The 23,388-nt window shown below is 37.9% G+C and overlaps 1 protein-coding gene and 1 pseudogene across 3 annotated transcripts in view; one reads left to right on the plus strand and one right to left on the minus strand.

Moving 5' to 3' along the window:
- The window catches only part of SOS1 (SOS Ras/Rac guanine nucleotide exchange factor 1), a 148,979-nt gene extending 125,793 nt beyond the window's left edge, over nt 1-23,186 (minus strand). For both annotated transcript variants that reach the window (XM_082851863.1, XM_082851862.1), the window contains exon 1: nt 22,998-23,186. In XM_082851863.1, coding sequence (XP_082707989.1) covers nt 22,998-23,084 — 87 coding nt within the window. In that variant the 5' untranslated portion in view covers nt 23,085-23,186. The remainder of the gene's footprint in view (nt 1-22,997) is intronic.
- LOC309969570 (ubiquitin-ribosomal protein eS31 fusion protein-like) lies at nt 241-3,400 on the plus strand (annotated as a pseudogene). Its single transcript has one exon. The product of its transcript is annotated as a ubiquitin-ribosomal protein eS31 fusion protein-like (transcript).
- Nucleotides 23,187-23,388: the final 202 nt, after the last annotated feature.

Genomic DNA, 23,388 nt, shown 5'->3' on the forward strand with positions numbered 1-23,388 from the left:
ACAACTTACCCAATATGAAGTAAATAATTTGGATAGGGCTTCCCTGGTGGCGCAGTGGTTGAGAGTCCGCCTGCCGATGCAGGGGACACGGGTTCGTGCCCCGGTCCGGGAAGATCCCACATGCCACGGAGTGGCTAGGCCCGTGAGCCATGGCCGCTGACCCTGCGCGTCCGGAGCCTGTGCTCCGCAACGGGAGAGGCCACAACAGTGAGAGCCCCGCGTACCGCAAAAATAGTAATAATAATTTGGAGAGTCCTATACCTATTAAATAAATAAAATGAATTGGTAATTTCAAAACATCCAAAAACCTCTCCAGGTCCAGATGGTTTCACTGAAAATTATAGCAAACTTTTAAAGAATTAACACCAATTTTCCACCATCTCTTCTAGAAAATAGAATTGAAGGGAATACTTTCAAATTCATTTTATTAAGCTAGTATTACCCTGATTTAAAAAAAACACAAAAAACAGATAAACACAGAACAAAAAAGGAAAACTACAGACCAACATCCTTCATAATTACAGATCCTTAACAAAATATTAGCAAATCAAATTTGGCAATATACAAAAAGAATCATACACTATGACCAAGCAGAGTTTATTCCAGGGATGCAGGTCTAGACCAATATTCTAAAACCAATCAATGTAATCCACCACATTAGAAAGCTAAAGAAAAAAACCACATAATTCATCTCAATTGAGGTAAATAAAAAAAGAGTATTTGACAAAACTCAGTACCCATTCATGCAGGAAAAAAAACCTCTCAGAGAAAGAGGAATAAGAGGGAACTTCTTCAACTTGATAAAGAGCATCTACAGAAACGTATACTTAACATACACTTAAGAGTGAAAGACTGAATACTTTCCCCTTAAAACTGGGGAAAAAGACATAATGTCCACTCTCAACATACTCATTGAACATAGTGCTGAAAGTTCTTGCCAGTGCAATAAAACAAGAAAAGGATATAAAAAACACAAATTTGAAAGGAAAAAATAAAACCATCCCTATTTGTCAGCTACATGATTGGGTAGAAACTGCAAAGAATCTACAAAAGCAAAAAAATAAAAACCTAGAACAAACAAGTGAATTCAGTAAGGTCATAAGATACAAGATAAACATGTAAAAATATCAACTCTATTTGCAATGAACACATGGACATACAAAATAAAATATTATAATAAAAAAACCCTCACAAACCCAAAATATTAGGTACAAATCTAACAAAACAAGCACAAGATTTGTTTGCTAAAAATGGCAAAATATTGATGAAGGAAACCAATCTAAATATAAATGAAGAGACATTCAATGTTCATGGAATGGGAGACTCAACATAGTAAGGATGTCAATTCTCCCACTCCCTCATATTAATACATGGGTTTAACACAACTCCTACCAATATCCCAAGAAAGATTTTGTGTACATATTGACAAGATTATTCTAAAATTTATATGAAAAGGGAAAGTAACTAGAATTACTAAAATTCTAATTTGGGAAAAGAATAAAATGAAAGGAACCATCCTACCCAATTTCAAGACCTATTTTACAGCTATAGTAATAAAATACTGTGTAGCATTGGCAGATAGAGAGAAACACATGGAACAGAAGAGAGAACCTAGAAATAGACCCATAAAAATATGCCCAATTTTTGACAAAAGTACAAAAGCAATTCAATGAAGGAGGGACTGCCTTTCTAACAAATGGTGCTGGAGCAAATGGACATCCACAGGCAAAAAAATGCACTTCAACTTAAGTCTCATACCTTATGCAAAAATAACACAAAATGTATCATGGACTTAAATGTGAAATGTAATACTATAAAGCTTTTAGGAAAAAATACACGAAAAAAATTTCAGGATCCATGGAGTACTTGACTTGACACCAACCCATAAAAGAAAAATACTGATAGGGACTTCCCTCGTGGTCTAGTGGGTAAGATTCCACGCTCTCAATGCAGGTGGCCCGGGTTTGACCCCTAGTTGGGGAACTAGATCCCGCGTGCATGCTGCAGCTAAGAGTCCGTATGCCACAACTAAGGAGCCTACATGCTGCAACTAAAATGGTCCTGCATGCCGCAACAAAGATCCCGTGTGCCACAACTAAGACCCAGCGCAGTCAAAATAAATAAATAAATAAATATTTTTTAACAAGTAAAATACTGATAAATTGGACTTCACCAAAATTTAAATCTTTTGCTCTGAGAAAGCCCCTGGAAAGTGGATAAAAAGACAAGGTAAGTAGTGGGACAAAACATTTCCAAGCCACAGGCCCAACAAAGTATTAGTATCCAAAATATATAAAGACCTCTCAAAACTCAACAGTAAAAGAGCAAACAATTAGAAAATGGGCAAGAGACATGAAGAAACATTTCACTCATATGTGATAGGACATATATATAGTTTTTGCTGCAAGTGTTTATAATACAAAAAGACAGAAAGTGACCTCAATGTTTCTCAATAAGGGACTAGTTAGCTTTTGGATCTGCCATCTGCGGCAGAACTGCCGCCAAGGTGCAGATTTTCATGAAGACCTTCCAGGGATGACCATCACTCTTGAAGTTGAACCCTCAGATACAACAGAAAATGTAAAGGCCAAGATCCAGGATAAGGAAGGAATTCCTCCTGACCAGCAAAGACTGATCTTTGCTGGCAAGCAAGTGGAAGATGGACGTACTTTGACTACAACATTCAAAAGGAGTCCACTCTTCATCTTAATGTTGAGACTTCATGGTGGTGCTAAGAAAAGGAAGAAGTCTTACACCACTCTCAAGAAGAACAAGCATAAGAGAAAGAAGGTTAAGCTGGCTGTCCTAAAATACTATAAGGTGGAGGAGAATGGCAAAATCAGTCACCTTCATCGAGAGTGCCCTTCAGATGAACGTGGTGCTGGAGTTTTTATGGTGAACCACTTTGACACACAGTATTGTGGCAAATGTTGTCTTACCTATTGTTTAAACAAACCAGAAGACAAGTAATTGTACACTAGTTAATAAATAACAATGACCTAAATAAAAAAAAAGAGACTAGTTAAATTATAGTACAACTAAATAATAGTATGTAGCCATAGAAAAGAATAAAGGTGATAATCTTAACTGCTATGCTCTCCAAAATATACTGAAAAGGGGGGAAAAAACAAAGGTACTAAAAAAAGGTGTACCAAAAACACACACACACATACACCACATACATATATACACATACACAAGCTTATCATGGAAAAATCTCTACACAAGAAACTTGTAAATTGGTTGCCCCTGCGTAGAATGCAAGAACAGTGGAGCAGAGGAGTGAGATGGAAGATTTTCACTGTATAATCTTTTGAGCTTTGAATTTTGTGACTGTGTTCTATAAGTTAAAATAACTTTTATAAAGCATTATGGTTTTTAATTTAAAAATGAAATAGGATACTTTTTATATTTGTCATGTTCAACATTGAAAAGTATATTAACTATATAAAAATGTAAATATGAAAAACATTTGAAAAAATTACCAAGGACTAAGATGAGTTTATAAATTGATTGTTATTTTCAAGAATTTGCTACTATGGATTATTAAATGTTGATGAGTTCAATAGCAAACATGTAAGCGTAAAAATGTAAAGTAGCAACACAATTAAGAACACTGTAGTGGGACTTCCCTGATGGTGCAGTGGTTAAGAATCCACCTGCCAATGCTGTCCTAAATGCCCAAAGCCTTGCCACCCTCCAAAATACACTGAATGTGCTTAAATAACCCACTGTCTCCCTTTCCACCCACTAAGACTCTCAATCTCTCATGAACAGGTGTGATTTCAGTTACAGATATTGAGAAAGGCACTCTAAATAAACTAATGTAAACAACATGTAGCTTAAATTTTCCTAAAGGTACAGTTGGCCATTCAACTCGGGGTTTAATCCACATGTAGCTTAAGAGCAGGCCTTCCATATCCACAGTTCCACTGCATCTGCAGATTCAACTAACGACCAAGTGTTGTACTGTAGCATTTACTACTGAAAAATATCCATGTATAAGTGTACCCATACAGTTCGAACCTGTGTTGTTCAAGGGTCAACTGTATTTGTGATTTTATAAAAAAGTATATTTGTTAATTTAAATGAAAGTACAATTGACAGAATTTCACAGACTACTACTTTAAAAAACGAAGATGTTTAAGAAATAATGAAGTAGCCTATATCTATTCAGGAGTACTTCTTACCCTAGCCTTAGCTCCTCAAAGTTATGCTATGTATGCGTATATATCTAGAACATAGTTAATTCAACCATTTATCCAATGATTAAAAAGATTTACACATTTGTGCTGCATTATTTTTTTGAAGATACTATATTAGGTCTTTAAATGATATCTATATTTGGAACTATCTTATCATTCACTATATTATAAATACTTCGATGCAAAATCTTGGTTATCCTTTTACTACCCTATGAAGCCAATCACACGATTTTGCATACAGAAGCTCCTCAAATATTTCTTGAATTTAATTGGGTTCTCCAGTGGAACAGAGTAACAAGGGTTCTGAAAGTACCTTCTGCTTGTTAAGTCAAGAACTAAGAATTTTAAAAACCAAATACTAGGACACAACTAATTTAAACCAAATACAAATTATTTTCTTGTGAAAAGCAGAAAACTTTATCTTACATAGCACAATGGACAAATCTCAGGGTATAGATCCGAATTTTACTCTAATTATTAGTGCTATGTCCCACTGGCAATTCACAAGGTGTTATAAGAGTGCACCAGCACAGAGCCAATCTGTACAGACTGGGAGAGGTTTCTGTTTTTGTTTGGTTGGTTGATTTTTTTTAGCTCCTGGAGCTCAAAGAAATCTCTGTCAAAATACTACGGAAACGCAGGCTAAGTAACAGAGACTTCAGTGATTATACACACCAAGGAATACTGTGTTTGAAAAACAACAATCACTTATGAAAGTCATTAAACAAACATATTGATAACCTTCAACAATCAAAAACAAATAAAAATGAACAATAAAACAGCAAGCCCTGGCGAAAGGGAAGAATCTGATTTCAATAGTTACCATATTATAGTATTCAAATGCCCAGTTTTAAAAAAAGAAAAAAAAATCACATAGCATACAAAAAAACAGGAAAGTATGGCATGTTCAAAGGAACAAAATTAACTGAGAGAAACTGGCTAAGGAAGCCCAGACATCAGACTACCTAGGCAAAAACTTTCAAACAACTGACTTAAATATGCTCAAAATGCTTTTTTAAAAAATAGTAAACAAAACCTAAGGGACCTGTGGGATAACAAGTAGACCAGAACATGCATTATGGGAGTCCCAGAAGGAGAGGAGAGAAAGGGACAGCAATAACATTTGAGGAAATAATGGCTGAAAACACCCCAAATCTGATGAAATACATTAATCTACAAATTCAAAAAGTTCAATAAAATCTAAGTAGGATAAATTCCAAGAAACACACACCAAGGCACATTATAATCCAACTGTCAAAAATAAAGACAAAACCCTAAAAGCAGCAGGAGAAGCAACTCTTCACATACGAGGGGTCCTCAATAAGATCAGCAGCTTATTTCTTATCAGAAACCGTGGAGGCCCAAATACAGTAGGATGGCATATTTAAGTGTGGAAAGAAAAAAAATGTCAACCAAGAATTCTGTATCTGGCAAAACTGTCCTTCAAAATGAGGTACAGGGCTTCCCTGGTGGCGCAGTGGTTGAGAGTCCGCCTGCCGATGCGGGGGACACGGATTTGTGTCCCGGTCTGGGAAGATCCCACATGCCGTGGGGTGGGCTGGGCCCGTGAGCCATGGCCACTGAGCCTGCGCGTCCGAAGCCTGTGCTCCGCAACGGGAGAGGCCACGGCAGTGAGAGGCCCACGTACCGCAAAAAAAAAAAAATGAGGTACAAATTAAGATGTTGCCAGATAAACAAAAGCTGAGGGTGTTCACTACCATCAGACCTGCCCTACAAGAAGTGCTAAAGATAGTCCTTCAAGCTGAAATGAAAGGCCACTAAACAGCAACTCAAAGTCATATGATGAAATAAAGGTCTCTAGTAAAGGTAAATACACTGGCAAATATAAATACGAGTATTACTGTATATTTGGTTTCTAACTTTGCTGTATTTCCTATAGGATTTCAAAGACAAATGCATAAAAAATAACTATGAGTCCATGATACTGGATACACAATGTATAAAGATGTAATTTGTGACGACAGCAACGTAAGGGGGTAAGACTGAGCTGTATGTTACTGAAGTTAAGTTCACATCAATGCAAACTAAACTGTTATAAATTTAGGACATTAAATGTAATTCACCACAAAGAAAATATCTAAAAAATACACACAAGCGATGTCCCTGGTGGTCCAGTAGTTAAGACTCCGCCAGGTTCTATCTCTGGTCAGGGAACTAGATCCCCCATACCATAACTAAGAACCAACATGCCACAACTAAAGATCCCACATGCCGTAACTACGACTCAGAGTGGCCAAATAAATAAATATTTTTTTAAAATACACACAAAAGAAAATGAGAAGGAAATGAGAATGGTTCACTACAATAAACTAATTAGAAAAAAAAAACAAGAAGGCAGTATGTAATGGAGGAAATGAGCCACAAAAAAGGTATAAAATTTCACAACAAAAAAGCAAAATGATGGCAGAGGTCCTTCCTTATCAGCCATTAACTTTAAATTTAATTGGGTTAAACTTTCCAATCAAAGCCAGAGATTGGCAGGATGGATTAAAAAACATGATCCAACTATATGCTGCCTATAGAGACTCACTTTATACACAAAAGTATAAATAGTTTCAAAGTGAAAGGATGGAAAAAGACATTCCATGAAAACAGAAAACAAAAGAGTATTAGTGTGGTTATTCTAATATCAAATGAAATAGGCATTAGATCAAAAACTGTTACAAGAGACAAAGAAGGACATTTTATTTTGAAAAAAGCGTCAATTCATCAAGAAGATAAAACAATTGTAAACATATATGTTAACATATACACACCACTATATATAAAATAGATAACCAACAAGTACCTACTGTATAGCACCCAGAACTACAGTCAATATCTTGTAACAACCTATAAGGGAAAAGAATCTGAAAAAGAATACATACACACACACACACACACACACACACACACACACACAACTGAACCACTGTGCTGTACACCTGAAACTAACACAACATTATAAATCAACTATACTTCAATAAAAATTTTTTTAAAAACAAATAAAGAAATATATACGCACAAACAACAGACCCCCAAAAGATATGAAGTAAACACTGGCCAAATTGAAGGGAGAAATATTAGTTCAATACACCAATTTCAGTAACAGAACATCTAGGCAGAAGGTCAATAAGGAAGTAGAGGACTGGAACACTATAATCCTAACAGACATATAGAGAACACTTTACCCAGTAACAGTAGAATACACATTCTTCTCAGGTACGTATGGAACATTCTCCAGGATAAGCCATATGTTAGGCCATAAAACAAAGACTCAATAAATTTAAAAAGACTGAAATCAGACAGAACCTCTTCTGACTAAGAATAAAGATAGAAATCAACAACTGCGGGAAAACTGGAAAACTCACAAATATGTAGAAGTTAAACAACACATTCTTAAACATCCAAAGGTTCAAAGAAGAAATCCTAAGGGAAATTAGAAAATACTTAGGGAAAACACAACATACCAAAACTTAAAGGATACAGCAAAAGCAGCACTTGGATGGATATTTATGACTATAAATGTCTACATTAAAAAAGAAAAAAGATATCAACAACCTAACTTTACATGTCGGGGTACTAGAAAAGAAATTAAACTCAAAGCTAGGAAATAATAAAAATTAGAGATAAATGAAACAGAGAACAGAAAAACAATAGACAGAATCAATGAAACCAAAAGCTGCTTCTTTGGAAAAAACCAGCAAAATTGACAAACCTTTTATAGACCATCTAAGAAAAAGAAAAGACAAAAATAACTAAAATCAGAAATGAAAGTGGGGACATTATTACCACTGCCCTCACAGAAATAAAACAGATTGTAAGAAAATACTATGAACAATTACACACCGAAAAACTAGATAATATAGAATAAATGGACAAATTCCTAGAAACACACAAATTAACCTAAACTGACTCAAAAGAAATTTAAAATCTCGACATATAACAAGAAATCAGTAATCAAAACCTGACTCAGTAATCAAAACCTTCCAACAAGGAAAGATGCAGGACCAGACAGCAGCACTGGTGAATTTTACCCAACATGTGAAGAATTCCAAAAAAACAGAAGGAACAGTTCTTAACTCATTCTGTGAAGCCAGCATTACCTTAATACCAAAGGCAGATAAAGACATCATGAGAAAATTACAGACCGATATGCTTTATGAGTATAGATGCAAAAATTCTTAACAGAATACTAGCAAATTGAATCCAACAGCATATTAAAACAGCACCTTGACCAACTGGGATTTATCCCAAGAATGCAGAAGCAATTCAACATTTAAAAAAAAATCAATATAATAGACATTAATAGGATAAAGGAAAACACACATGATCACTCAATTAACTCAGAAAAGGCATTTGACAAAACCCAACATCCTTTCATGATAAAAACACTCCTAAAACTAGAAATAGATGGGAACTTCCTCAACATGACAAAGGGCATCTATGAAAAACCCACAGCTAAACTGAAAGCTTTCACCCCAAGATCAGGAATAAGACTAGGATGCCCACTTTACCACTGCTATTCAAAACTGTACTAGATGTTCTAGCCAGAGCAATCAAACAAGAAAAATAAATAAAAGGCATCCAAATGGAAAGGAAGAAGTAAAACTATTTTTATTTGCAGATGACATTATCCTATATGTAGAAAAGTCCTGAAGAATCCATAAGAAAGTTACCAGAGCTAGTAAATTAATTTAGCAAAGTTGCAGAACAAAAATCAACACACAAAAAGCTGTTGTGTTTTACACCTACAAGGTATAATCTGAAAAGGAAATTAGGAGTGTAATTCCATTTAGCAACTAAAAGAATAATAGCATCTAAAAGAATAAAATATCTAGGAATGGATTTACCCAAAGAGGTGGAAGTATTTTACCCTGAAAACTACAATATATTGCTGAAGAAAATTAAAGAAGACCTAAATAAATGGAGAGACATCCTGTGTTCATGGGTAGGAAGACTTTATATTAAGATGCCAATACTAACCAAAATAATCGACAGATTCAATGCAACTTCTATCAAACTCCAATAGCCTTTTTTGCAGAAATGGAAATGCCAATTCTCAAATTCATATGGAATTGCTGAATAACCAAAACAATCATAAAAAAGAAAAGCGAAGTTGTAGGACTCCACTTCTTAATTTCAAAACTTACTATGCTATGCTACAGTAATCAAAACAGTGTGGTACTGCCATAAACACAGACTCATAGACCAATGGAATAGAAGAGAGAGTCCAGAAATAAATCTATACATCTACGGTCAATTGATTTTTGACAATGATGCCAAGTCTATTCAGTGGGAAAAGATCAATCTCTTCCACAAATGGTGCTGGAACAACCAGATTTCTATATGCAAAAGGATGAATTCATTTCCACATCTGTGGAAATGAATTTTCCACAGATTTCCACATGTATTCGGTGTGAGTTCCACCTAACTCACAAACTTACAAAATTTAACCCCAAAAGGATCAATGACCTAAATATAAGAGCTAAAACATTAATTTCTTAGAAGAAAACTTAGGGGTAAATCTTCATGATCTTGGATTTTGCAATGGATTCTCAGATATGACACCAAAAGCACAAACAATGAAAGAAAAAAATAGATAAACTGAATTTCATCAAAATTTAAAACTTTTGTGCAAAGGACATTATCAAGAAACTGAAAAGACAGCTTTTTGGTTGTGTTTTAATGGGAGAAAATATTTACAAATCATATAGCCGATAAGCGTCTAACATCAAGAATATACAACGATGCCCTAACATTTAACAACAAAAACACAAACAACCTTATTTTTAAAATAGGCAATGGACTTGAACAGACATTTCTCCATGGAAGATATACAAACGGCCGTTAAGAACATGAAAAGATGCTCAACATTATTAGTCATTAGGGAAATACAAACCAAAACACAATGAGGTATCATTTCACATCAACTAGGATGGCAATTAAAAACAAAAAAAAAAAACAGAAAATAACATATAAGTGAAGACATGGAGAAACTGGAACCTTTGTACATTGCTGGTAGGAATGTAAAATCATGTGAAATCATGTGAAATCATGTGAATGTAAAATCATGCCTCAAAAAGTTAAACATAGCATTACCAAGTGACCCAGCAATTCCACTTCCAGGTATATACCCAAAAGAATTGAAAACGGGAACTCAAACAAATACTTGTATACCAATGTTCACTGTAGCATTACTCACAATAGCCAAAAGGTAGAAACAACCCAAGTGTCCATGAACAGAGGAATGAATAAACAAAATGTGGTATATACACGCAATGAAATATTATTCAGCCTTAAAAAGGAATTAAATTCTGATACAATATGGATGAGACATTATGCTAACTAAAATAAATCATACACAAAAGGACAAATATTGTATGATTCCACTTACATGAAATATCTGGAATAGGCAAATTCATAAAATCAGAAAGTAGATTAGAGGTTACCAGGGGCTGGGGGAGGGGGAAGTTAGGAGTTATTGCTTAATATGTACAGAGTTTCTGTTTGAGGTGATGAAAAGTTTTGGAAATAGATAGTGGTGATGGTTGCACAACCTTATGCATGCAGTTTTTGGCACTGAATTTACACTTAGAAATGGTTAAAATGATTAATTTTGTTACATATATTTTTTTACCACAATAAATGAGAAAAAGTTATTAAACATATGGACAGAAATCAGAATCCTATCAAAGCCCTTAAACAAAACAGCTGTGAATGCAATTATCAGTAAGTGCATTCCATTACAAACTACTGAGCCATACACAGAAATCAATTTACTTGCAAATGGTTTAGATTGTAAGTAAAATAGAAAATGGGACTTGTCTATATAGAAAGGGAAAAGTTTGTTTTAGGAATTATAAAAGAATAACTAGAATTTAAGTTAGCTTATTACAAAAAGTCTCTAATTTAAAACTCAACTTTTTTTTAATTCCAAGACTTATTTATTTTTTAAATTTTTATTTTTAACCCTGAACCAAACTTTCTGTACACTAGGATTGGAGTGTTTTAACACATATGGGAAGATTACAGATTTTCTTTTTACCACCATATACAAGTTTCATAAAAGCAACAATTATGTTTCATTTTTTAATTGTCCATAATGTTTGCCATACAATAAATACTCAACAAATTTGGTGAATAAAACCAAACCAGTCAAAATAAGCAGGAAAATTTTGAAAACTCTTTTCAAAATCATCTTCCCATTACAATTTTAAAATACCTACTTTAAAAATAATATGAGTAATTCAGGGTCCATAAAACCAAAACTTTAAATTACTTCTTTTCTCCAGTGTATGCTCCCTTCCCCAACTCCAATGGGAGATTTCCAGAATCTGACTTTATGAGTAATTTCTTTTACTGATTTGTGTTTGTCTGCCTGAGGCAGCTCAGTCTAGAAAGGAAAGTCAACAAGCACTCATTTTCATAACTGGATGGCTGGACTACTCAAGGTACTGCTGAAGTGCCTGAAGTGCTCCTGGCTCACTAGTTCATACAGTAATAATACAGGTATCGTTTGCATTGTTTTCTTTCATCTTTACTGCTTTGTTTGTGGTTTGGTACATTAAAGGTTTAATTATGAAATAAACTTGAATATGAAATGCAAACTTTATTTGATAACTACTAAAGCAAACTGTGTACTATTAATATCAATGACAATTAAGTTTTGACTTTTAGAACTCATCCTAAGGTATTTTTTTCTTAAAGCATAAGGGGTTTGGGGGGAACAAATTACCACTTTAACTGAGGGAATACTGTAATTAAATTCTCCCAAATCAGGCAATTTATAGCCACAGACATGACCCTGGCTGGCTATGAGAATGAGCCTCTCAGATCTCTGACTCCAGGGGAAATACTTGACTGTGGGCCCCAGCTGCTGCACTCTGAAATCCATCACTGTGCATGGAGGCCACACTTCTCAACTGGCTGCTGCCAGGCAAAGAGCACCATAGGCATACTAAGGCAGCCCTAGTCCTGGGAGATGAGGAATTTTTGTGATAGGCAACTTTGGCTCAAGGACTTCTGAGGTCTTGGTGAACTTCCTTAGAACTACGACACTTTCACCCAGACTTCCTTCCTTACCTCTCTCCTTCACTTGGAGTCAGACTTACATCAGTCTGACAACTCTCCTTGCCTCTGTCCTCATTTTCTCTCACAAGCGCTTCTCCTAATAAATTTCTTGCATGCTTAATCCCATCTTGGCATCTGCTTCTCCCTTGCAGCATTAAACTGTTTTTTTCTATTTTGCCATTTCAAATGAATTATTTGTTTCCCTATTTGCTAAAATAGGATACACCAAACATGACAATTCCAATGCCTTTTGACTGGTAAAGATCTCAGCTAACTCCTTAGTAAGTATATTCTTGAGGGGACAAGATCAGAACTTCATACAATTCAACATATGTACTGAGCACCTGCTATACATGAGAAATATGCTAAACATTACAGGGAATACAAAGGTGAGTAGGATCCTATGGTGCTCTCAAATAGCTCCCAATATAGTGGAGGAGAGAAGCCACAGATACAAACAAACTTTAAAGGGCAGATTATCATTAGGTACTAAAATTGAAGTATAAAGTACTGAAGAAATTAAGAGATGCATTCTATTTAGGGGATGGAATTGTAGTAGAAAGCCTTTGTAGAGATGGTATTTGAAATGTACATTGAAAGACATCATCAGGGCCTTCAGGTTGTACCTGCCTGTAATTAGTAAGGACAATCCAACAAAGATCCCTTCCATGCTTGCACGCCTGACTACCCACAATGTGTAAATTCCTCCTATCACAATTCTCTCACACCTTCTCATTCCCAAAGTACTGATGGTTTCCTAGTTCCCCTCCAAAGGTGTTCCTCTCCCAGTATCCCCCCTTTTATCACCATTACCACTTAGACTCCTATGCCAGAATCCTGGGAACCAGCTTTGACTCCTCTCACTACCCTGTCATTCAACTACCAATCTACCTCTAAATCTAAACTCTGTCCACTACTTCCGTGGTGGTGCAGTGGTTAAGAATCCACCTGCCAGTGCAGGGGACACAGGTTCGAGCCCTGGTCGGGGAAGATCCCACAGTCTGGGGAGCAACTAACCCCGTGAGCCACAACTACTGAGCCTGCGCTCTAGAGCCCGCAAACCACAACTACTGAGCCCGCATGCCACAACTACTGAAGCCCGTGCGCCTAGAGTTCGCGCTCCGCAACAAGAGAAGCCACCGCAATGAGAAGCCCATGCATTGCAACGAAGAGTAGCCCCCGCTCGCCACAACTAGAGAAAGCCCACGCACAGCAACGAAGACCCAATGCAGCCAAAAATAAATAAATAAAAATAAAATATGTCCACTTTTCTTTATCCCCACAGCTACTGCCCTAGTCAAGACCACCATCATCCCTTCCATGAATTGCTGCAAAAGTCCCCTAACCTACCTTCCTGCCTACAGTTCTGCTGCCATTTAATCCAGGCTCCACAGAGCAGACAGTGATCCTTCAAAATTCATATCTAATTATCAATATCCTGCTTAAAACCTTTCAGTGGTTCCTCACTGCTCACAAGATAAAATGAAACAATTTGGTTCACAAGACCTGGCCCCACACTCCAGACTCCAGCTACTCAGAATTCCTAAGATGCTGAGCTCCTCTTGGACTCCAAAGACTCTTTGGACTACAAACCCTTGGAACACACTTCCTCCTCATCCTCACCTGGCTAACTCCCACTTCCACTAAAATGTCACTTCCTTCACTCCCAAATATAAACATACAAGGATAGTCTCCTTGCTTCCTATTGCCATCCCAAGACCATTACTTCTCAGCCCTTTCCTTTATGGTCTATGCTGTCTTTTCATTAACTACCACCTTTAAAATTATTACTTTTTTATACAGCAGAATCCTTTTGTCAAATGCAATTCTACACAGAGCCCCAATATGTAGAAGAGTTAAGCTTCTCAGCCTAACTCAAGGAGTTTCAAAACCCTCTTCATTCAGCCTCCTTCCCTCCTAAGACACTGCTTCCCTAAAACCTAAGGTGCAGGACAATTAGAACACCATTGTCTGTATTATACTGCCTACTCAAAGGAAGAAACACAATACAGTGGAAAGAGTTGTCTCTGAAGCTAAACAGACATAAGTTCAAATCTTGATTCTACTCATTAGTCACAAGATCTTGAGCAATTTGCCTGAGGATCCATTTCCTCATCTGTAAAACTCAGCTGTAAAAATCACCACCTTGAGAAGTCAATGGGTAGAACAGAGATAAGTATGTAAAGTACCAAGCATAGTGCCTAGAATACTGACACAAAGCAGGAAATCAATAAAATACTATCTGCTATGGCTTATCCAGGAAATGTAGGTTAACATTCAAAATCAATTAAGGTGATTTACCATAATACTGACAGAATAAAGGAGAAAAACCTTATGATTATTTTAAGAGACACAGAAAAATCATTTGACAAACTTCAGCATCCATTTGTGATTTTAGAAAACCCCAAAACTCTCAGAAAACTACAAGTGGAAGGGGAAATCCTCAATCTGATAAAGAGCATCAATGAAAACTAACATCATCCTTAATGGTGAAATAAGACATGCTTTTCCCTTAAGAATGAGAACAAGGCAGGATGAGCACTCTCCCTACTTCGATTCAACACTGTAATGGAAGTCCTAGTCAGTAAAATAAGAAAAAGAAATAAATATAAGACTCTATTTGCATATGACATAATTATGTAGAAAATTCTATAAAATCTACAAAACAACTACGAGCAAGGTCAAAGGATACAAATCAATATACAAAAGTCAGCTACATGCTTTTGTTTTTTATTCAGATATGTCATCTTTATTAAACAACTTTTTTGAGTTTCATAATGCCTTTCTTTTTCATGCATTTTCGGCATACTGAAGGACTCCATGCATATTTAAGGACTTCCAAATGATAGCAATATAAAATTTCTGCAATTCCCTCTCTCTTTCCCCTTAGAAGTCTCTCTCCTTCATCTCCTATTTGGACTAAATTCTCTCTAGGCCCGGGCCCATGTGTTACCCTGCAACTTCTCTTTATTGCTCTCCAAATTTTCACCTATTGTTTATATACTTGTAGCAAACAACTGGAAAATAAAATTTTAAAACAATTTACAATAGCATCAAAAAGCAAAATATTTCAGATTAAACATAACCAAAGACATGTAAGACTTCTACACTTAAAGTGTTTCTGAGAGAAATTTAAAAGTCTAAATAAATGGAGACCTATACTACATTCATGAATCCAAAGATTTGCTATTGTTAAGATGTCAATCCTCCCTAGTTATCTACAGATTCAATGCAATTACAATTAAAATCTCACCAAGATTTTTTGGTAGAAATTGACAGAATGGTTTAAAATTTATATTGAAATGCAAAACCTAGAAACAATAAAATAATATTTTAAAAGAAGGAGGACTTACACTACCTAACTTTAAGACTTACTATAAATCTACAGTAATCAATAGTGTGGTATTCGAGTAAAGATACACAAAACATCAATGGAATAGAATGGAGAGTCTAAAAATATATATATATTTTATATATATTACATATTTAAATACACATTTACATTAATATATAATATATATTCATTAATTTTCACAAAAACAACAACAGAATCCAACAGGGAAAGGAAAGTCCCTTTGACAAATAGTTCTAAAATAACTAGATACAAGCACAAAAAAAATGAATCTCAATTCTTACCTCATATCATACACAATTAATTTGAAATGGACCACAGATTATGTAAACGCTAAAACTATAAAGCTTTTAGAAAATAGCATTAGGACCATGTCTTCATGACTTGGTGGCAGGCAAGGGGTTCTGGGACAGGGCACAATAACCTTAAAAGAAAAAAAACCTGATAAATTTGACTCCATCAATATTAAAAACTCGGGTTCATCAAAAAACACCATTAGGAAAATGAATAGACAAGCCACGAGCTAGAAGAAAATATTCATGAAACATATATCTGATAAAGGACAGTTAACCAGGATATACAAAGAACTCCCACAACTCAATACTGTAAAGAAAAACAGCTCAATTTTTTAAATGGGCAGCAGATTTACACAGACACTTCCCAAAAGAAGATACACAAATAACCTACAAGAACAAGAAAGAGTGCTCAGTATCATTAGTCATCAGGATATAGCAAATTAAAACCACAATGAGGGCTTCCCTGGTGGCGCAGTGGTTGAGAATCTGCCTGCTGATGCAGGGGACACGGGTTCGTGCCCCGGTCCGGGAAGATCCCACATGCCGAGGAGCGGCTAGGCCCGTGAGCCACAACTACTGAGCCTGCGCGTCTGGAGCCTGTGTTCCGCAACGGGAGAGGCCACAACAGTGAGAGGCCCGCGTACCGCAAAAAAAAAAAAACCCACAATGAGATACCACTACACACCCACCACAACGACTACAATTAAAGACTAATAACACTGAGTACTGGCAAGGATGTAGAGCAACTGGAACTCTCATACATTGTTGGTGGGAACATAAAATGGTACAACCACTTTGAGAAAAGGTCTGGGAGTTTCTTATAAAACTAGCGGACACTTACTCTATGAGCCATTTCTCCTGATATTTACCCTAGAGAAATGAAAACATTTCTACAACACAACCTATATAAGAACATTCATGGCAGCTTTATTCATAATGGCCCCAAACTGGAAACGTCCCTGGTATACATCCACTTGATAAACTTTTAACATGTTCATATGATAGAAAAAAGGAATGAATTCTTCATAAACACAATCTCAAAAGCCTTTCCAAAAATATATACTGTACGATTCTATTTATATGATATCCTAGAACAGATAATATTAACCTATGGTAGGATGACAGAAGATCAGAAGAGCAGTTGCTTCTGGAGGTTGGGAGCAGGAACTGACCGAGAAGGCACACGAGGGAAATTTCAGGAGTGATGGTAATGTTCGATATCTTGGTAGAGGCTTAGGTTGTACTGATTTGCCAAAATTCATTAAATGGTACAATTAACATTTGTGTATTCCATTATATGTAAATTTTACCTAAAAAACAAAAAGAACTGCAAACAAATACTGAACTCTAAGTTAATGACATACATGCTGAAGTATTTAGGGGTAAAGTGTACCGATGTCCACAACTTACTTTGAAATCCATCAAAACGTAAGTTGTATTGGTGGATGAATAGAGAGATGGATAGGCATGTGATAAAGCAAACAGTAAAATGTAAATTATAAAATCCAGGTGTAAACTGTAAAATAATTCCTTACCTGCTCCCATTACCCTTTTCTAACTCATTGAGGTTTCTAATCCATGGAGCTCTCATTTACACCTCCATTATGTCTCTTATAGCTTCACTTCCAATCATCTGTAATATCTCTATTCTCTTCGTCTCTACTGCAGCCACCTGCAACCAACTACCCTTCTCTACCCATTTACCTAAACTGATGAGTGCTGCCCAAGGAAAATCTCACAACCACTAGACCAATGAATGCTACTCCAAATTTATAACTTCCACACTCAGCACTGCTGAGCAATTCCTTTCTAATTCACTGGTTGGCTCCTTCTCCAGACTCCACAGCAGCAATTCCAAAACTGGATTATGCTTCTTAAACTCCTTACTCATTTCTCTTTCCTCACTCTATGTATAAAGGATCTTGCCTTTCATTCCATCATGAACATAGTGGCTACCGAGCATGAACTACCTGCTCCCCAACCTACAAACCCATTTTATCTCACCTCCTCCCGACCTCAGAAGAAAGGATGTCATCACTCCTGCCAGAGGTAGCGGATCATCATCAGTACTGCTTAAAAATGCAGACTCTGTAACCAAGTTACACTTTCCAAACCTCAGTTTTCTCTCTTATAAAATAGAGGCAATAACAGTATACTGTGAGAATAAGAGAACACATGCAAGGCACTTAAAATAGTACCTGGCAAATAATTCAAGGCAAATTCCACTGCTGTGTTCCTGAGCTCATCTTGTTCAGTATCTTCACTAGCATTCTCTATCAGCTCCTTCCCCAAAGCCTCCTAACATAAACAAGTTTCCATCACCTTCAAATAAAAAACAAGTGTCTTCCCCAACTTGAACCCCCTTCTTGTCACAGAAGTATCTCTTTTCCCTTCATTTCCAAGCTTCTAGGGGGAAAAAAAAAATCTGAAGAAACTCATCTGTTCTTGGTATTCTTTTTCCATGCTCTTCCATCTTCTATTCTCACACCGAAACTGCTTGGACATAAGTGACCCCTAAGCTCTCAAATCTAACTAACACTTTTCAGGCCCCTTATTTGACTTTTCTATAGCCTGATACAGTTAATGACACTTTTCTTGAAACTCCTTCCATTCTCAGCTTCTCAGACCCTAGGGTCCCATTCTTTCTACCTGACTCTTTCCTTCTTAATCTCCTTTACTCATGCCTTTCCCTCTGCTCTTCCCCTACACCCTATGGTCCATTCTATTTCCCCAGTTCTGATGCCAGCCTTATTTCATTCTTATCTCTAATCATTTTCAGTGGGTGGCCTCACCTACTTTAACACCTTCTTTGAGGTACAATTAACATACAATAAATTGCACATATCTGAGCTGTATAATCCATTAAATTTTAATATATGTATACTCTCCTGAAACTACTGGTACAATCAAGACAAATGAACATAAAAGCCTCCCCCCCAAAATAACTACTGACTTGTTTTTTGTCACTGTGGATGCATTTTCCAGAAATTTATAGTATATACTGTGGTGTTTTTTGAGGGGGCAGGGGGCAGTTTCTTCGGCTTCTTTCATTCAGCTTATTTTGAGATTAAGCAACGTTGTCTTGTATATCAATAGTTCATTCCTTTTTACTGCTGAGAAGTATTCCAGTGTATGACTATATCACAATTTGTTTATTAATTCACCCGCTGATGGACATTTGGGTTGTTTCCAATTTTCTGCTGAACAGAACTTGCCATGAACTTTCATGTGTAAGTCTTTCATAGGATATAAGCTTTGTCTATTCTCATTGCTCTACTCACACACCTGGAAGTCCCAAATCTGTTTCACCAGATACCAACAACCAGTTGCCAGTTTGACAAGTCCACCTGGATAACCCAAAATGACTTTTAAATCAACAAGTTCAAAACTCATCTTATAATGCCACTCTTTCCACCCCAGCAGGTTCTCCTCCTACATTCTCTATCCTGACTAAAGGCACTCAAACCAGAAACTTAAGAATCCTCCTACTCTTACCATTTCCCCCAATCAATCAGTGAGTTACTAGATCCTGTCAATTCTGCATTTTAAACATCTCTCAAGTAAAATCCATCTCCACACTTCCATCCTAATTCAAACGCATATCATCTCTTGGCTGGACTATTAACCCTAGCCATCTTCTAACTTTTCTCCTTACCTTGGGTCTCATTATTCTCCAATCCATTTTCTATTCTATGGCCAAAGTGGATTTTCTAAAATTGAAATTTTATGTTACTCCCCTATTTAAAATTCCTCAATGCCATCTATCCCCTCAAGATAAAATTCATACTCCTTAGCTTAACATACAAAAAGTTCTCTATAAATCAGTTTCCTCTCCAAACTCATCTTCTGCCACTTCCCATCATGTTCGAACTTAGTCATTTCTGGATGATGTCAATTACCTTTTAATCCTTAGTGCTGAGAGCAATACTTGGTCTGCAGTAGGCACAATATGCTTATGCAATAGATAAGGTAGGACTTAGACTAACAGATATATTGAGACCTTCTGGGGATTTTCAGGAAAAGTAGTAGTCCAGTCTGGCTGAAGCATAAAGTATATGAAAGACTATGGTAAGCAATCCATCCAGAAAAGCAGGATGAAGCCAGACCACAGATCACCATCAAGTTTATTCCAAAGAATACACACTTCATTCTATGCCCTCAAAAGACATCAACGGTTCTGAACAAGAGTGTGACACATTCAGAAGTGTCCCATAACTTCTGAAATTTGAAAACTAGATAAAGGACAGGTGAGGGGCAGTGAACTCAGTAAAGAGGCTACAGCAGTAGTCTGGGAAAGGGGACTCAAGAGCAGTGGGAGTAGGGGGAATAGATTAAAAGAACATGTCAAGGGGAATGAAGCTACAGGCTCTGACTGGGTGTGGGCAGTAAGAAGTCATCAGAGATGACTCCAAAGTTTTGAACCAGTCAAATAAAATAATACAGCTAATAAATCAAGAAGAATTCTTTTTTAATAGGTGAAAGGGAGGGAGCTGATCATTTTGTTTGGGTTTTCCCTACCCTTTCATTCAAATTTAAGTGCCAACCAGGCGTCAGGCACTGTATACATGGAGGATAAAACGAGGGTAAAATATCGTCCCTGTTCCCAAAGACCATCCAATCTGGTTGGGGTGGGGAACTTAAACAGGAAAAAAATAGGAACTTAAAATTCATTGTTAAGTGCTAGGCTAGGGTGCTAAAAGAATATTTAGATTGAAAGAAAGACTATCCAACTCAGGCCTGAGGATCTGAGAAAAGATCTGAGGTCTAGAGAGTCCAGAGGATGAGTGGTGTTAGGCCAGGCAAAAGGCCGTGCAGGTGAAGAAAACCTGGATGTTCAAAGAGCCTCAGGTTAGATAACACAAGCTGATGCATCTGCAAACAGTACAATAAGTCGAAAAGAAGATATGGAGATATCCACAGGAAATGTCTAACAAGCAGATGAAAATGCAGGTTTTGAGCTACCAAATATATTTTCAACCTGTCTTTGGTGGCTTAAAATCATCTTTAGTGCGTATTTTATATACGAATTGGGAGAATCTCACACATCAGCGAGACTGTGTACACTTCCACCTTCTCCCATCACTTCTACTGTCAAGCAAGGGTATCTCTGCTTAAAGTCAAACCAGGTTTATATAAATAAGCAAAGAGGACTGGTGGGGACTGTGGAAAATCTTAGACAGATGCCTTGTCTAAAGAAGGCAGCCATTTACTCAGCTCCAGCAGCTTACTGCCTTGCTTGAATGCTGGCCCAATGTGGAGAGATCTTCCTATTCTCCAAAAAAAGCTCAAAGTTCAGATTTTATGTAATATCTCCCATTTGAAAATACTGGCATCTGATTACATTAAAAATAAAACAACACTATGCCAGCCAAAAAAAATGCTTTTGTGGACAGATTTCAGCATGGGCCACCAGTGTGGCAGAGTTAGACCTGGTCTGCTAAATCCTCCAGTGCTCTTTTCACTACCTCATAGGAGGCTCAACTGACAGGGTTTCATGGTGACTCCCATGGGATAGGAGCTGCTTGCTTCCAAGCAAAACAGCCCCAAACTGATAGTGCTTTATTAGTTTTTATATATTGTCAATAATTTTTGTCTCTTCCCCACCCTGGTCAGGATACCTGCCTCTAGCATCATTGAGACTTCCTACTCCCCTTCTATTACAACCTAAGATGGCAAGCTAGCAGGTAAAGCAAAAGTAAACAGAGAGCCTGACAGGATTTCTAATGAATAAAGCAGGTAAGGCATATGGCAAAGATTTGGTTTTCTTAGAAAACAATTATCACAGAGATATCTGTGACTAGTCAGATACCTGAGCAAAAAAGTCAGTAACTTATATTTGAAATATATGAGCAATTTCTACTAACAAACCAAATAGGTTCCATTGTGAGCTACCAAGAGGGGGAGAGGGAGAACCTCGCAAAAGGGAAAGTAAAAGTTGCTGGCCTTTGAGAAATATCAGATACCTCTTAAAACACAGTTTTTTTAAAGTATAAATGTTTAAAAGAAAAGGTACACTATAATCTCAACTCTCACTGAGGAATAAAAATATTTTAAAATCAGATAACATGAAACATTCTTCAAGCAACAAGAAATGGGGCTTTAGAAACACTATTAAAAGAGTAAAGCTATCCCTATATTTATAAGAAGAGGTAAAAGGAAAACAAAATAATCTGATAGTTTTTAATATTCATTCAGAGATCAGTTGCTGATGTTTTAGTGTATTATTAAGTCACCACGTTGCTTCAGAAGCTCTGAAAATGTAACAACACTTCCTAATTATACTAAAACGTGTAAAAGTACAGATCACGGGGTATATAACTTTAGATAACAATGTGGCAAACTCGAAGAAACACAGAAATGTTAAAATTTCTAATCAACAAACCGAATGACAGTACCAAGATTTTGAGAGAGAAAGAGGGACGGGGGGGGGCGGGGAGGGAGAGAAAAAGAGAGAGAAAGAAAGAGAGAAAGGGAAGGGAAGGAAGGAAAGCAAGGAAGGAAGGAAGGAAGGCCAGTGGCATGTGCACCCGCCCCTGTGAATCGGAGGAGTCGGGGAATTCAGGGGAATGAAGAGTGATTACAGAGGGCGAGCAAAGCAGGCCCTGTTCCTGCTGGCAGGCGAGCTCTGCAATTACTTAGAGCAAGCATTATGGCCAGAGCATTCTGGAGCCCACTTAGACGAGCAGACTGGACACCTAAAACCGGAGGCTGACAGCAGCTCGGGGAGAGGACCGAGAAGGCGGAAAAGTGGCCTGCTTTGACCTCCACTGAAAACGGAGGCTCCTCCAATTCTCGTCTCTGAACCAGGGGCAGGGGCAGTAAGCTCTCAGCGGTTGGATTCTTCGGACAAACTCTCCCAGGCTCCCTGCGGCCTTCCCACACACCACACCGGGTTAATGTCAACACCGAGAGCCAGCGGGTGTGAGGGAACCTCTCGGTGTGCGCCGTCCTTTCTGGGAGGCGGTGAGACCGGGAAGAAAGACGACTCCGCGCGCGCCCCGCCTCCCAGCCCTTCCCCAGCCCCGGCCCGGCGCCCTCGCAGGGGCTGCAGCCGGGAAGCGCGCTCCTCACCTTTTTCAGCGCAGGCACCAGCAGCCCCCGCCACTTGGGCGCGTTCTCCTCGCTGAAAAACTCGTACGGCAGCTGCTGCGCCTGCATGGTGCCCCCGGGGCGCCTCCGGGTTGGGAGAGGGGCGGCGGCGGCCGGGCCGGGGAGCCGCGAGAGGGCGAGCTCTTAGCGCGGAACAGGGCCGCGGCCCCACCGGACGGCCCGGCCCCCTCGGGGCGCCGAGCGGCCGGGCTAGCCCCGGAGAGGGAGCTGGGTGGCGAAGCCCGCGCCCGGCCACCCACCCGACACGGACACCAGCCGCGAAGAGCGAACGCAGCCCGGAGGCGGCGGCGGTGGCATCCCGCACCACCGCCCCGGGGCCGGGCCCCCACTCCTCCCCGGCCCGCTGGCGCCG

The sequence above is a fragment of the Leucopleurus acutus genome (assembly GCF_964270905.1).
Source record: "Leucopleurus acutus genome assembly, chromosome: 12".
NCBI lineage: Eukaryota > Metazoa > Chordata > Mammalia > Artiodactyla > Delphinidae > Leucopleurus > Leucopleurus acutus.